This window comes from Fonsecaea erecta, assembly GCF_001651985.1.
Source record: "Fonsecaea erecta strain CBS 125763 chromosome Unknown Scaff5, whole genome shotgun sequence".
NCBI lineage: Eukaryota > Fungi > Ascomycota > Eurotiomycetes > Chaetothyriales > Herpotrichiellaceae > Fonsecaea > Fonsecaea erecta.
The window spans coordinates 1027390-1042519 of record NW_017387248.1 but is presented as its reverse complement, the minus strand read 5'-3'; the positions used below and the strand labels follow the sequence as shown (position 1 = coordinate 1042519).

The 15130-nt window shown below is 53.3% G+C and overlaps 6 protein-coding genes across 6 annotated transcripts; 5 read left to right on the top strand and 1 right to left on the bottom strand.

Moving 5' to 3' along the window:
- Positions 1-2454: 2454 nt before the first annotated feature.
- On the top strand, positions 2455-3519 carry AYL99_06440 (hypothetical protein; the record flags this gene model as incomplete). Its single annotated transcript, XM_018837949.1, has 1 exon — positions 2455-3519. The coding sequence occupies one exon, from the start codon at positions 2455-2457 to the stop codon at positions 3517-3519; it is 1065 nt and encodes a 354-aa protein (XP_018692509.1).
- A 1765-nt stretch (positions 3520-5284) lies between these two features.
- AYL99_06439 (hypothetical protein) lies at positions 5285-7525 on the top strand (the record flags this gene model as incomplete). The annotated part of the gene is made up of 1 exon (XM_018837948.1): positions 5285-7525. One exon carries the CDS (start codon positions 5285-5287, stop codon positions 7523-7525), a length of 2241 nt encoding a protein of 746 aa, XP_018692508.1.
- A 647-nt stretch (positions 7526-8172) lies between these two features.
- Positions 8173-9543, top strand: AYL99_06438 (hypothetical protein; the record flags this gene model as incomplete). The annotated part of the gene is made up of 1 exon (XM_018837947.1): positions 8173-9543. One exon carries the CDS (start codon positions 8173-8175, stop codon positions 9541-9543), a length of 1371 nt encoding a protein of 456 aa, XP_018692507.1.
- A 246-nt stretch (positions 9544-9789) lies between these two features.
- AYL99_06437 (hypothetical protein) lies at positions 9790-10479 on the top strand (the record flags this gene model as incomplete). Its single annotated transcript, XM_018837946.1, has 1 exon — positions 9790-10479. The coding sequence occupies one exon, from the start codon at positions 9790-9792 to the stop codon at positions 10477-10479; it is 690 nt and encodes a 229-aa protein (XP_018692506.1).
- A 1213-nt stretch (positions 10480-11692) lies between these two features.
- Positions 11693-12293, top strand: AYL99_06436 (hypothetical protein; the record flags this gene model as incomplete). Its single annotated transcript, XM_018837945.1, has 3 exons — positions 11693-11927; positions 12047-12217; positions 12286-12293. 3 exons carry the CDS (start codon positions 11693-11695, stop codon positions 12291-12293), a joined length of 414 nt encoding a protein of 137 aa, XP_018692505.1.
- A 391-nt stretch (positions 12294-12684) lies between these two features.
- On the bottom strand, positions 12685-13446 carry AYL99_06435 (hypothetical protein; the record flags this gene model as incomplete). Its single annotated transcript, XM_018837944.1, has 2 exons — positions 12685-12953; positions 13074-13446. The coding sequence occupies 2 exons, from the start codon at positions 13444-13446 to the stop codon at positions 12685-12687; spliced, it is 642 nt and encodes a 213-aa protein (XP_018692504.1).
- Between the last annotated feature and the right edge of the window lie 1684 nt (positions 13447-15130).

The following is a 15130-nucleotide window of genomic DNA, read 5'->3' as shown; positions in this document are numbered from 1 at the left end:
CGATTCTTGGAGACCGAGCATCCAGAGGCTGGTGTTTATGCTGCTGAAACGGGGCTCTCGTACCACGAACTCGGGTCTGCAAATCGCAGTGAAGGGCGACCAAAGACTCCTGATCTTTTGAGACAACCGCCCCAGGCCCGGTATACGTAAAGCTTTTGGAGGTTTGTGCTCGAGTCTACGAGTCCGCCAACGGCGAGTACAGAAGGCTCATTCCTTCCCCAGCCTCCGACAATGCCACCAACCTGCTACGGGACGATGAGTCTTCAGGGATTCAGGAGTGCGGTTCCCTGACATACCAGAACTGTGATTGAACGACTCTTGAGATTGAAGGCCCCCCTGGGAGGCCGTTGCTGAGGATAATCATCAGGCCCCTCACGAAAAGGAAAAAGAGCCTTGCATTTACGAGGGAGCCCAGAAGCCAGGGCTTTGGGCTGGAAACGATGGCAATCTACAGGCACCGTAGGTGGCTTCAGAACAACGCACGTTCAACTAGTTCTTCTAGAAGGGGGTAATCATCTCGAAGAACGCTTGTGCTCGGGGAGAGCCGTGGCAAGGGCAGACCTACGAGGGTTGTTTGCCAGAGAATTGGAGATATTCGCCGTTTGCGGCTTGCTGATCCAGGCGCCACTGCCAGGGCCAGGACCTGGAAGCTGGATATGGGCGAGATATTGGGGGCGTAGGGCGAGGCCAAGATCAATTTCCGCCCACGTGTGCCGAGTTGAATGTTTGACGAAGCCTTGATCAAACTTGATATTGGCAATCAACGCTGGTGCGCTTAAGTGAGCATGCTTGATTTCAAGCAAGATGGCCATCGTAAGCCCGGCCACCAGTTACATGACGAGAATGGATGAAGCCGGGCGAGAGAAGCGTCTGATCTTGCATATGCAGCTAAATCAATTCTGTCCTCTGTCAATCTTTTTCTACCCAGCTCGGAGGAGGGGGCACGGGGAAGGGGCACGGGGGTGGGAAACAGACTGAGCTGGAAACATACACGAGACTTGGTGGTGATGACGAATGGCCAGTGGCAGGGCTCAGACGCAGCTTGTACCGTAGATGTTCAGCAGGGACGAGTCGGTTGAGCGTGCAGTAGCGTAGATGCAAGTTGCAGGTCGGCCAGGTTCAGATCCAGCTTCACCTTTTTACTTCAGGTGCGCCGGTGTCCTTCGTAGGGTGCAGGCTCGGGATCAGAGGGAAGGGAGGGGGCCCCGTCCGTAACCGGGACGCCGTGCAGTGTAGCCCGCAGTGTAGCCCACCAGCAGTAGCATTCGTGAGTTGCGGTGGATGGAAAAGAGGCGAAAAGAGGATCGTAAAAGGAAAAGTGGAAAAGTGGGCTGCGGGCACAGTGAATGCGAATGGCAATGGGGCAAAAACGGGGAAAACCTTGGTTTCTTCGGCCTCGCCTGAACGAGTGACTAAGTAAAGTGAGAGACTGTTGGGTGTGCCCTGGTGTGCCCTGGTGAGCCCTGGGCGTGCCCGTGCAGAATGAGTAGTGAGTGACTTCGGACTTGCCTCGTTTCCTCACATCCCCGGCTGCGCCTCTTCGCTCTTCGTCGCCTTTGCCGTTCGTGCCTCTTCTTTCGTTCGCTCATTGCCGAATTCGCCTCTTCTGCACTCTTTTCGCCTCCTCCTGGTCCTAGTCTCGCTCTTTCCTCCTCCTCCCACTCCTGCAACTGTTGCCAGATGTACCTACATCCTCGCATGACTATGGCAGATTGCTTGATTTGCTTGTGGCCTTCCTCGCTTGCTCCATTCGGAAACACACCCATCTCTCCTTCCCACGCCTCGCATCCCTCGCATCCCTCCCAAAGGCTCAGGCCCATAGCCAGTAATCCCCCCTCCCACTCCCCCCAAAAAAGGTGGTTCCCATCCTTTCGTGTTGCTGATGGGGAGACCCGTGTAGGGCCCGTATCCACAATTTTTCTTTTTACCCATGTCTCCATCCAACTGCATAACGCTTGCTGCGCAGCCTGCGCCTGACCGGCCAGGTCCCCCATCTTTAGCTTTGGATTCTTCAGCCTATCAGTTCCGTGAATGACTCTTCTCCTTTGCTGGATATAAGGTACGGCTCTCTCCTCCTTCTATCTCTTTGCCCTTTTCGTCATCCCCGCTCTTCCCACCCTCGTCCCTCTACCACTCTTTCCCTCCACCATCACCATCACCACCTCTTCCCCTACCACTTCATCTCCGAACCCTCTCTGCAAGGCGCGCACACTACTTCCCTCGTTGGGACCGCCTAGAGATACACTTCGATCTACGCAATCATTCATCCAATTTACCCTGAACCCTCGTTCTGTCGTCTCATATATTATCTTGTTGCTTCTGGTTGATCAGCCCTTCCCTGCCCGTCAGTGTCGAATGTCTCTGTGAGAAAAGATCAAAAGAACCCCTGCATCTACCATAGAAGGAGAGATAATCGTCACAAAAAACCGAACAAACAAGTCCAATTATCTCATAATGCCGACGATACTATTGCCCGCCTCGGCGGCCGCCTTTGCGCCGCGATCAACTTGCAATGTGGTGCTCAACACAAAGGTCGAGCCCTGGTTGACGGCCACCCTCAAGCGGATCAACAAGATCAAGCGACCTCTGAACAGTGTGCCTCAACATACTCGATGTCTGACCGAAACCCTGTCATCGCCCAACGCCATCTGGTCGCTGTGCTCATTAATGGTGCCCAAGGCGCCCGAGTCGGAGTTGAGGAAAGATTCGAATCCTCTGGTGGAGGCTTTGTTCAACTACCAACTCATCCACATCGAGGCATACGTCGTGCATGTCGACATGGTCTCGCAGAACGAGGTCGCCTTCAAGCTGACAACAGACACTATTGATTCGCTGGTCGAGTATCACAAGGAAGTCTTCTCTGTCGACACCAACGCCAACACCTGGGAGTGGTCGGAGAAGGAACAACAGCTCAAGAAGTTGCAGGAGGAGTTTGTGCAGGCGGCCAACAAGTTCGTCTATCGGACAAGTGCCCACGCCCTGGAAGGTATGGAGGAAGATGGCGCCGGCGAGCTCCTGTGTGGCCGAAGCGACGAAGTGCGCACCGCCATCATGGGTCTCTTTGTCCCTCTTCTACCTCCCCCCCCAAGGATCGTCGATGTCATTCGCCCGACTCCTCTGCTCCCCAGCTCGACCGGTGCGGAACAGTGGTGGTCGTCACATCATCTGCACGCCATCCAACCAGCCCCCGTCGAGGCATGGAAGATTGTTCCCTCAAGCCCGAGCCCCGTCTCCTCTTGCGACTCGCATCACAATATTTGGTCCAACGTGGGTGTGCACGAGATTCAGCTTCCATCGCCGACGCCCTCCTTCAGCCAACCTTACTCCACAGCGGCTTACAATACGTCTCAATACTACAGCGCGCCTGCTTTCAGCGCTCCGGCCACAACATCATCGTTCGCCCCGCTCCCTCTCCCGAGCATGCTCACTCCACAGCCGTGCAGTACGTCTGCGGGTCTGAGCACGTTCGGATGGGATCGGTACCAAGAATACACGATGCCGTATGCCACTGCCATGTGAACGATCTTGGAACGAGGACTTTCACGTCCGCTTCATTTCGTCTGCACAAAATTCTTCCAAGGTTGATGGCCATCAACCCGCTGTCCTCTTAGGAACATCAACAGTCGGCTGATAAAGAGCGGCTCAAGTCCGCGGGAACAAAGATCTTGAGCATTTTGAGCAAGGAGTTAATCGATCGAACTTTAGCGACACAAGGATACCACTCTGCATTTGACACAGGCTATACGGGACACGGGACATGGAATAATATCGGGACAGGGTTGATCTTCCAGCAAGCGTTGTGTTTTTTTGCTCTTTTCCTCGCTAATCTCCTATGTCGAGTATTAGTTTTGTGGGTTTTTTGGACTATACATCAGCGGCAGGTCTGACTGGATGGAACACAGAGATATCCCTGGGTTGGATACAGTCCCGCATTTTCGCAAGATCGGAATGCCTCGCGGCAGGTATGCAAGGTTTGGGATACACGCTGGGATCTCTTTTGGCAATGCCGTGGTGACACTCGAGGTGTTGCGATGACTGAGGCGAGCCCTCCGCGTTGCACATCTTGAACACCCGTTCCTCCTACACCTGACGATGCACTGGCTGGCACTCAAGGTAGTGGGAACAACGGCGGGGTGGCAAGGCGTCGCGTCAGGCATGTGACGAATGCTGCCTTACTGCGCGATATCTGTTTGCAGGTACCAAGGACTCGATCGGGGTTGCGTTTCGTTGGCACGCCTGTGGCGTGTGCGAACTTTCCATTACGGGTCCGTGACTTGTGTGGGCAACAATGAGACAGTCTATGGTGTCTTGGACATGATGCAGTGTGGTTTATAGGGTCATCTCCTATATCCTCGGCCTGGTGTCGAGGAAGCCTGCTCCACTGGGTGGAGGGGAATCGGATGCTGGAGCTTGAGGCACACACCTCAATACATAAAGATAATCTAAAAATATGAGCATCTTCTCAATCTTTTCACCGCTGGACTTGCTTTCAATCCATTGATTTCTGGTCTTTTTGCTCCATTTTCTTCTGCCTCTTTGTAGATTGGTTCTACCACAACCTCATCGGTCTGGCGGTGTTCCGGTGCAGGTCTCGACCTGTCAGCCTCTTTGTGGCTGCATCTAGATCTGCTACTCAAGTTGTCTGCAGAAAACAGATGAGAAGCTGCTGAGCTAGCACGAGGAATGGGGGAGGTGGGAAGTCCAGCCGATAGCCACATTATAATAGTTGAGCCATACCCGCTGCGTACGGGGCTAGTGAGCCTCACTAGCCAAGGAGCCACGGCGCGACCTCGCCTAAAAGGGCCTATGACGATAACCAGCTCAGCTTCCAAGGCTCACTAGGCCCAGCCCAACTGGAGGGCCGATCGCCCGTCCCCCACTATCACCACCAGCCAGGTAATCCCGTCTCCAAAATGCGCCTCCCCGTCATCGAGACTTTTATCCTCAATGGCCAGGCAATCGACCGCAGGTTGCTCAGTCATCATCAACACCTTCTCATATCAGCGGCCACCCCATTTACTTCAACTGCTTTCCCAGCTTGTGCCTATCCGCATTGACTTGCCGAAGGTCGAATCAAATGTCGTGTCCTCAAGCTCGCCGTCCTTTCCGCTAAGGACTGGCTCTCGCGTCCTCCCGCTTCCACATCCAAGTGACGGCATATTGAAGTTGCCCCTCATCTCCCGCCATGTCCACCACTTGACCACTCCCTCGTCTGTACAGCTCTTCACCCACCAGCGGGCAGAGGTTTCTGATCACACAATCGCCTCGGGAGATCCGCTCCAAGATGGTGAACCTCCACGACTCCCTCAAAGCTCTTGCCCCCTGCAAGTTCCAGGATATCCCCCAGAAGCATGAAGAGCTAGATCCCTTCTTGTCCGATCTCTTCTCCCAAGTCCAGACGATAGTCGAGAGCATACCCATTCCTGATCCCGATCCCACTCACCGACATCGTTCACATACCACGGGCTCTATCACCGCAAGCAATGCCTCCGAAATGTTTGTCTCGTCTGCGCGGAGTCCTCCTCCAGCCCCAGAATACGCAGCTCTACAACATGAGTGGGGGAAGCCGATAAAGCTCGCGGCGAAAGAAAATCCATTGGGTATAGCTGTCTACAAATTGTCTAGCAAGGACGGAAAAGGTTCGTGGTTTGCTCGCAGGAGTGTGCATGAAGGGCTCGGCTTTAATCGCTTTAAGCGCGGGTTTGAGCGGGAGTTTCCTACTTCGCTTGCAGTTCAAGGCAAACCTGGTGAAGGGAATGTTAGAGGTATCGGCGCAGAAACCAGGGTCGAGGAAATCACGGTGCCAAATCGTGGAAAGATCGAAGTATATCGACTCAGTGCCCAATTCCCAGGACCTACCACTCCGCGTGATTTCGTCACTCTCTTGGTCACCTCGTCCAAGGCAATTAAACACCATGGAGACTCTCATAAAGCGCCTGATCTGGTTCCGCGGCACTATATGATCATTTCTAAACCCTGCGACCATCCCGAGACGCAGCCTCAAAATGGCTTCATCCGAGGCCAGTATGAATCGGTAGAATTCATCCGCGAGGTCCCCAGAAGGCTCAAATCCACCATGTCATCGACAGACCTGAATCACTTCAACCACCACCGAGTCCCTTCTCCATCGCTTGAGAAAGATGTACTAAGACACAATGCAGAGAAGCACGCAGCGGATGCTGACCCGCATCACCAGGACGACCATAGGCATTTGAGGGTCAATACCAACGGCTCAGGACTCAGAGATATGTCCCCCGGAAGCAGAAAGAGGAGTGTTACGGTTGATGCACCGGGGAGTCCCATCAAAACCCCTGACCCTGCTGAGCCCTTTGATCCGGAAGAGAACCCTGTTGAATGGATTATGGTCACTCGAAGCGACCCAGGGGGCAGCGTGCCGCGATTCATGGTCGAGAGAGGCACCCCTGCGAGCATCTGCGCAGACGCTCTGAAGTTCTTGGATTGGGCATGTCAAAGAGAAGACGAGGAGGAGGATACTGACAGGCCCGAACAACGACCATTCGGCGGGCGGCGTGAAAGCTTTGCCAGCTGGGAAGCTAACGGCACCCTTGCCGGGATCAGAGAACACGAAGAGAGTCTGCAGGCCATTGGAGAGTCACAACCAGGTACACCCAAAGCGTCCGCTGCTCATGACGGCACAGTTGAATCCCCGCCGGATACGCCCGCGTCGTCGTCCAGCTTGTTGGATACTGTGACGGAAGCCATTAGCTCATACACTCCGCAGACAGTTCGCGAACACCTTCCTCAAATCGGGAACCACGAAGTCAAGGACCAGCAAGAGATTACCAAGGAAGACATACAGCAAGGGGAGAATCCGGATGGCGACGATGATGACGCGTCCACTATTTCGACCACTTCATTTGCCTCGGCGGATTCGCACCTGACGTCCGAGGAATCTCCCTCAATTTCTTCCAAGTCCCTTTCAGAGCAGACGGAAAGTCAACTGCTCCAGCAGCATGACAAAGAAATGACCAAACTCTCGGAACGCAAGGCTGCCGTAGACGCCAAATTTGCAAAGCAACGTGAAAAGCTATCGAGCCGAGCGAATAAAGACACAGAGAAAGAACAACTCGCTCTCAAGAAGGCCGAGGAGAAACATCAGCGTGAACTTAAGAAGCACGAAGAGAGGTACCAGAAAGAAGTGGCCAAATTAGAGCAAAAAAGAAAGAAGGAGGCGAAGAAACTGGACGAGAAGAAGCGCAAACAGACCGACAAGGATGAAAAGTCACGTCTGACTAGAGAACGGGACGAGGCAAGAGCCGAGCTGGAGCTGCTGAAAAAGGAGCAAGAATTGCTTACCCGCCAGATCGGGGAACTGCAGAGAGAGAACACCACTCTGACAGCTCGGATCGGGAAACTCGAGGGAAGCGGAGTGTCAATCGACAGTCCGAGCAGCCCCACCAGCAGGTTCAGGGCAATGACGATAGGACACGAGAGTCGCGGAAGGAGTTCGAGTCTGATGAATAGGAAGAAGGACAAGGAAGACGCAAGCAGCCAGCACTCATGACGGGTGGTGGTACAGCGAAGGACATTTATCTTTGCAATGATTTTCTCACCTCGAGGCAAAAGTTCGTTCACCAAAGGTCGGACTGGGAAAGCACACAAGAACAAGTCTAAGGGAGGCTGACTGAGTACATTAGACCTTGCGTCTCTTTCGTCTTTTGCGTCTCTTGCGTCTCTTGGTGGTGCCAGATGGACGGCGAGCAGTTGTCAATTCAGTTAGATACATTTATTTGCAGATGGTATCTCTCCGTACCGCCGAGTCTGATATCCCTGATTCCATCATGGTGTTGACAAGTTCAGGGACCGTCTTCCGTGCATACGACCCAACAACTGTTCACTGCCTGTTAGGGGCAGCCACGTGATAGACTGTCTCGACGTCGTTTGCTACCTAGCAACCTCCTCCTCCTCATTTGTACAACCCACCCCCCTCGTTATCGTCCTGGCACGACGTCGTCGATCTTGCAATGCCGCGACCTGGACCTTATCGCCTCTCACCCGCCCTAGGCGCGGACATTTCCGCCCCTTGTCGGGGGTGGCTTCGACATCAGAAGACCAACAAAAAAGCTCTTGATGTTGCCGACAACAAAGCCTGAAGTTAGACAGACATATCGTTCTTGGTAACGAACGACCTTACTTCAAAGTCACAGCAATATGCCACTTCCCGGGGCAGATCCTATGCCACCGTATTGGCTTTCCTATCCATCGAATCTGTCGAAACATCGCACAACCGAAGACCTCCCTCGAGAGGCAGACGTCGTGGTGATCGGTTCTGGTTACGTCGGAGCAGCATGTGCCTACCACATCCTCGAAAAGGACGATGGCAAGAGACCGTCAGTCGTGATACTTGAGGCCCGAGACGTATGCTCAGGAGCGACGGGACGCAATGGTGGCCACCTCAAGCCCGATGTCTATTTCAACGCAGCCCTCTATGAAAGAATGTACGGACCGCAAATAGCGGAGGAGGTGACCAGATTTGAAACGCAGCAGGTCATGGACGTTAAAAGATTGGTCGAGAAGGAGCAAATCGACTGCGATTTTGAACTCACCCGTGCCATCGATGTGTTTGTGGATCCTCGAGTGGCTGAACCCACGGTCGCGGCGTATCTGGACATGAAAGCCAGAGGATATCGTTTCCCCGACGACCTGCACTTCATCGGGGACCCCAAGAAGGCTGAACAGGTCTCAGGCGTGAAAGGGGCGCTGGCGGCCTTTACATTCACGGCGGGATCTATTTGGCCCTATAAACTGGTCTCCCATCTTCTCCGCCGCTGCCTGGGGTGGGGGGCAAACCTGCAAGCAAATACTCCTGTGACGGCAATCTCCTCCTCACCTGGCAGCGATGGACGGTGGGTTTTGAAAACACCTCGAGGAGACATCAGAGCGCAGAAAGTGATTTTGGCCACAAATGCATATCTGTCGGCACTGTTGCCCGAATTTGGTGACAAAATCACCCCTGCTAGAGGAGTCGCATGCAGAATCGCCGTGCCGGAGGGTGGAAAGATGGCTCCGCACCTGAACAATACCTACAGCATTCGGTATGGGCCCCAAGAATATGACTATCTGATCAGCAAGACGGATGGTAGTATCGTCGTTGGAGGTGCAAAACAAGTCGTGCTCCTGAACGACTCCTACTGGCGTAACAATACAGATGATTCGCATTTGATACCGGGCGCTGAGAAGTACTTCACCGGCTACATGCAGCGGATGTTCCACGGCTGGGAAGACTCACAAGCGACGATCACGGACATCTGGACCGGCATCATGGGCTACTCTTCCGATCTTATGCCCTGGGTTGGGGAGGTACCTGGAAAACCCGGCATTTTCGTCAACGCAGGCTTCACCGGCCACGGCATGCCACGGATCCTCGGTTGTTCTGCCGCGATTGCGTCCCTCGTTCGAGGAGAAGCAACGCATTTGAGTCAGACAGGGTTGCCGGCGCCATATTGGATCACCAGAGACAGGCTGATGTCGAAAAGGAACATCGCCCGTGAGTATATGGCAGGCTCTCGCCCCTCACTATAAGCCGGAATATAGGATATCGTATATAGTGTTGAACTAGACCGCGAACCGTTAGTCGGGTGGCCAGAAGGCACAGGGATTGGACTCGCCAAGCTTGTTTCAGCTCGCAACAGAGGCGGGCTGTGTCTATAAAACTGCTCAAATCTCGACAGATCTGATTTTGCAATCCATCCATCTAGTTCTTGGTTGAACTGTCTTCATCCTCCTTTTGTAACCTTTGCAACACCAAGCTTGAGATCTCTTGACGCCATGGCCCCTCCGACGCTGATCAGTATTCAAAGCAGCGCCACCATCACTACGACTGCACAGCGGGCGGTGCTGAACATCGCCGCCTCCGACACCGGGTCCGACAAGGACGAAGTCTCCAGCCACGTGGTGTCGACGGTGAAAGACATCCAACAGGATCTGGACCACCTGTGCCCACGGCTGGCGGATGGCGACATTTCCCCCACGGCCCCGGTGAGTTTCTACTCGATCGCCTCGCTCTCCATTTCGGCGGCGGACGAGTACGACGACAAGCACGTGCGCCAGGAGAAGAAGCTATACAGCGCCCACTCCAATATCGCCATACACTTCCGTGACTTTACGCGCCTGGGCCTGATGGTCGTGCGGCTGTCGCGCATGCCGTTCGTCGAGATGCGGGGCATCGACTGGGAACTGGGGGAGGCCAGCAAAGCCGAGCTCGACGATGAGGTCCGAGAGCAGGCGCTGCGGAAGGCCATGATCCGCGCACAGGGCTACAGCCGCGTCATCGGCAGGGCCACAGTCACCTGTGTCAAGATCGAGGATGTGCAGACATCGTGGCCCGTGAGAAAACTCAAGCAGACGGCCATGAGGGCCACGAGCGCAGCGACGTTCGAGGTCGGCGCGGGCATCGACTTCGAGCCGCAGCTCGTTGAAGTCAGTGCTACCATCTCGTGCGAGTTTCACGCGGAATAGTGGGTAGGAAAGAAGAGATTCTAGGTCGACAGGTAGCGGTCGTACTATGAAGTCAATTTGGTCAAAGACTGCCACTAGCAGATGATGTACTAATAGAATGGGAATATCCGGACCTAGAGAGAAATCTCAGAAATGAATTGAAAGCTTCTGGTCGGCTTGTAAAGGTGTTCCAACAGTTGCGATTGAATCAGTATGGAAATTAAAAAGATGTGTTTGAAATGAGACACCGAATTCGCCGAATCGGGTAAGAAGATTTTGTTAGGGAGGATGTGATCACTCCCAATTTGGATTGTTTCTTTGCTGTTAGTCTGTGAATGTTCGGAACCCTCGCATTGGTCCCAGCGCGATTGGATTTGACCTTTTTGAGGACTCGCCTCTACCAGCAGTACTGTCTGTGCTTTTTTAGCACTTCAGATATCTGATTCCAAAAAAGGACTACTACGTAATACATCACTCCTCCGCCTGACTGCTTGGTTGGGGCTTGAGGATAGATACTACTTATTACTCGGGCCCTTGTAAGTAACCCTTTACGTACGAAATCGACAGGCACGGCGTTCGGTTCCCGTCACGAATATCGCTCCCTCTGTTTGTTCCCTATCGGACCGGGGACTCACCGTCTCCGATCGATGGGTGCAGGTTCAATCAGGCACCCTCAGGCAACAGGCTGGGCGTGTCCAATCGCCAAGCCGCTTAGGCGACTGTTGCCTGGCGCGGCGTGGGTGGCGCTCGGGAGACCTAACAAACAACGTGCGAGAACCCAGCCGAGCCGATCGATTGAACTGGGGGAAAGAAAAGACAGAGCGTGGTGCATAGTTAGACCATGCGCGAAAGCGACACGGTCACACGTGAGATTGCTGGCTTTTTGTTCGTGTGAGAGATAAAAATGGCTTTCAAAGGTCCAATCGATGAATGAATAGGGAGGGGCAGTAGATTTCAAGACGACTGACTGCTACCATGCTGATCCTAGTCCCCCAAGCAAAGCACCCATGGCACTCCGTGGAAAAGGGTATTATTTAGATATGGTTCATCATCTCCCCCCGCCGCTCTGCTCTTCGATCCAATGCTTCTTCTTTTACCACTACGAACTACTAAGTACTATTGTTTTGTACTCGTCCTCTCTCTATCAAAGAACTTTCGACTTCCCCTCCCTCCAGTGACCAACAACTAGCAAGCTGCCCATCGGTCCACCCAAGCATAGCACAGCTGATCCAGAATGTCGCTTCACCACCTGGCCTACCCGGTTCCGTTCAGCAAAGTCGAGGACGAGGTCGCCTTCCTCCTCGCCGCATTTGGGCACATGGGCCTGAAGGAAGTCATGCGCCCTGCCCCCGGTGTGGTTGGCCTGGGCGAGTTTGGGCCGTGGCTGTGGGTGACGGGCATCGAGGAGCGGCAGCCCATCTCTGATGAGAACAAGATCCTGAGGAACCATGTGGCTCTGCACGCTAAAGGTGTGTATAAAGAACCCCCGATGTGACTACCGAGCACGTGGTGCTGTTTCGTTCGTTCTGATTACCGATACGATGCGATGGGGGCTGACGGGCCCTTTTTTTTCTATATACAATTCTAGATCGCGCACAAGTCGACGCCTTCCACGCCGCGGCACTCAAGGCAGGGGGCACCGACAACGGCGGACCAGGCGAACGGCCCGAATATGCCCCAGGCTACTATGCGGCGTTCATCCTCAGTCCCAGCGGCCACAACTTTGAATGTGTCATGTTCTCCCACCCCGATGCGAGAGGTGCGGCGAAATGACAGTCCATGCCGCCCCCGAACTGGGTTAGGGTCGCTGGTGCTAATACTGGGAAGGGGGCTAAAAACACAGTACTGCGAGAGGATACGACTACTACTCCTCCTACCATCACCACCACTACTACTACTAGTTGGGAGTCGTCGACCCTATCCGACGGACCCTCGCAGGGACTGAGTCTGGAGTCTATCAGCGGTGGCCGGGGCTGGGGAAGAGGAGGGGGCGCATCCCGGATTTGGGGGATGTACATACGATATTGATAGGGGAAGTTGTACGTAACGTGGTTGTCAGATAGCAGAGGGCAAAAAAGTAGGATTCGGTTCAAAATACCATAGTAGAATCTAGCAGCCGCTGTCTTGTGCCCAAAGAAAAAATGAACAACGAACAACGAAGAAATGACCCTTCGAGGTTTTTTGCATTTCACAGTTCCAAAACTTGGTTGAAAGCATGATAATGCATCACTGGAAGAAGCTGCTCGTCGTCGCCCCGCCCTTCTTTCCCTCCTGATACGTCGCGCTGAGCTGGTCGTACATCTTCTTGACCCGGTCCAGCTCGCTCTTCAGCGTCGTCCGCGCCTCCTCGTCCTCCACCCTGTCGATCAGGTCCGCCAGCGACTGGGCCGTGAAGAACTTGTTCTTGCGGTTGTACAGCGGTTTGGCCGCCAGGGTCTCCTCGGTGTCGCCGGGCGAGGGGACCTGGTAGACGGATTTCAGGATGTCGATGTCGTCTGAGTGGCGGGAATTGAAGATGTCAGCCTCTCTCCCTCCTCTTTCTCTCTCCTTCTCTTTTTCTCTCTGTGAAATATCTTGCCAAGTTGTTGTGCTAGAGGGAATGAGGGGACACTTACATGGAATGGCAAACAAATCCCGACTGTCCTCGTAGGTGAACATGTAGTAGAACTCGTTGAACCCCGACCAAGTGATGCCACTCAGGCACAACGAGCAGGGCTCGTGTGTAGCGAAGAAGATGCAATCTGACGTCTCAGGCCGCTGCTCGCGCGGCAGCCGGAAGAACTCCTGGATGCAGTTGATCTCGCCGTGCAGCAGCGGCGACTCGCGTTCGTTGTTGGTTGCGCATACCACAGGTGCCAGCGTTGCCCGGTCCAGCACGGCCGCCCCGAACAGCTTCGACCCCTGCGACACTTGTTTGGCTGTCAGCGGGATAATGGATTTCTCCGTCGTGCTCAGCAGCGCCGTTGCCAGATCTTGGGCCCGTGGCATCCTTTTGTCTTAAAAATTTCGCTTCGAGGTATTTTCCTTTGCTTGAAATTGGGAGTTAAGTAGGAGAAGTAAGTTCTAAGTATATATGTAGTAGACGAGGTATATGAGGCGATCAGATGGGGCGAGGAGTTTTCTAGATATCCAAGAGAAAAAAGACGAGGAGTTAGTTCCCTACCAGTCCAGCCAGGCATGTACTACCGGCATGCATTTTTATATTTCCCATGTGGACATTGGGTGCCAAGTAGGTGTTCGTGATCAGGGTCGTCGTCGACTTGATAAGAGGTGAAAGAATGTGAAATCGTATCCAATCGCGCCAAAGTCAAAGGAATTTTGGTTTTGTGGGCGCGGAGACCGCCGACGCGCGCTGCATCCCCTGTAGGAACTGAACTGAACATCCTGATGATCAGTTAACACCACCGGTTTTTGTTGGTTTTTTCTTCCTACGACCAGATTTCTCATTCACGGGAGGTCTGTGCATTGTCCGTTGGGCGTTGACAGTCTGCCTTTTGCCTGCTTTGTCCGCCAATCCAACAATACCGTGGGCTCGCAGGCGAAGCAACTTGCAAAGGCAAAAATGCCAGGGCCTGTCACTTGGTATAGCTGAGACATCGCCAAGAAGCTTGAGGGTGAGACGACAAGGAGTACCTCGTACCTTGGTTAGAGACTTGATGTAGCAGATTGAATGAAGGAGAGTTGGTAGCAGAGAGGAGTGCTCGGGCAAATGTTGTTCCCCATCCGGCTATCAAAGCAAGCAACAACCATACATCGGCAAAGGGTCCCGCTTAGCCCAGTAAAGCCTAGGGCGGCTATGGGCTCCCACGGTCAACCTGCATAGTGTCCAACTCATGAGCCCCCTGGGCCACCATGGTACGATATGTCGCTCTCACAAGCCCCCATAGCCACTACCTGTTTAGCCCTGGTATCGCATGCTTCACACAACTCACTTATACCTATCGGTCTTCATAGGTTCTGGGGTAACCGCTATGCTTGGAAATCATATTGTGTTTCGAGTTCTTGTGCCTATATACGCTAGATATCTCCCCATATAAATCATATATAGTGAGTGTACACTCGTTCAAATATCCCCGTCGATCGTTACAGGTCAGGAAGGGATACGCGACCTAACAGCGCTGTCCCTTAAAAAGCTTCATGAAGACCATTTTCCGCCTTAGAACCCTTAGTATATCGCATCTCGAAAAGCCCTTATAGAGGAACGAGATCTTACAGCTATACGTGACCTCCTGGAACCGTCCGATCCAGGGTTCGCAGTCGTTCCTGCATTTTCCAGTCGTATTCAGGTCCATATAGTCAAGCAATACCACAACTACCCACAGCTCTATCTATAAGGACTTTCACCAAATTTGTCCAGTTCTGGACAGACTTCAAGACGGATGCTTCAATGCTGAATTATGAGGGTGCAATGGGGATTATTATGATTACGGAGAACTACTACTACGTACGTACATGAAACAAAATGTCCAAACAGCTCAGTCACCCACTGATTATTTCATGCAGGAATAGTATCCAGACCATCGTGGTAGTTTCCATAGAACTAGTATTGCTTATTTTTTATTTTGCGTCATAATTTCATCAATATCTTCGGCTCCTCATGACTCCAGCACCATTAATCCATTCCAACATCTCCCACAGCCCACCTTCTGTCCTCTCAATTATCCAGATCGAA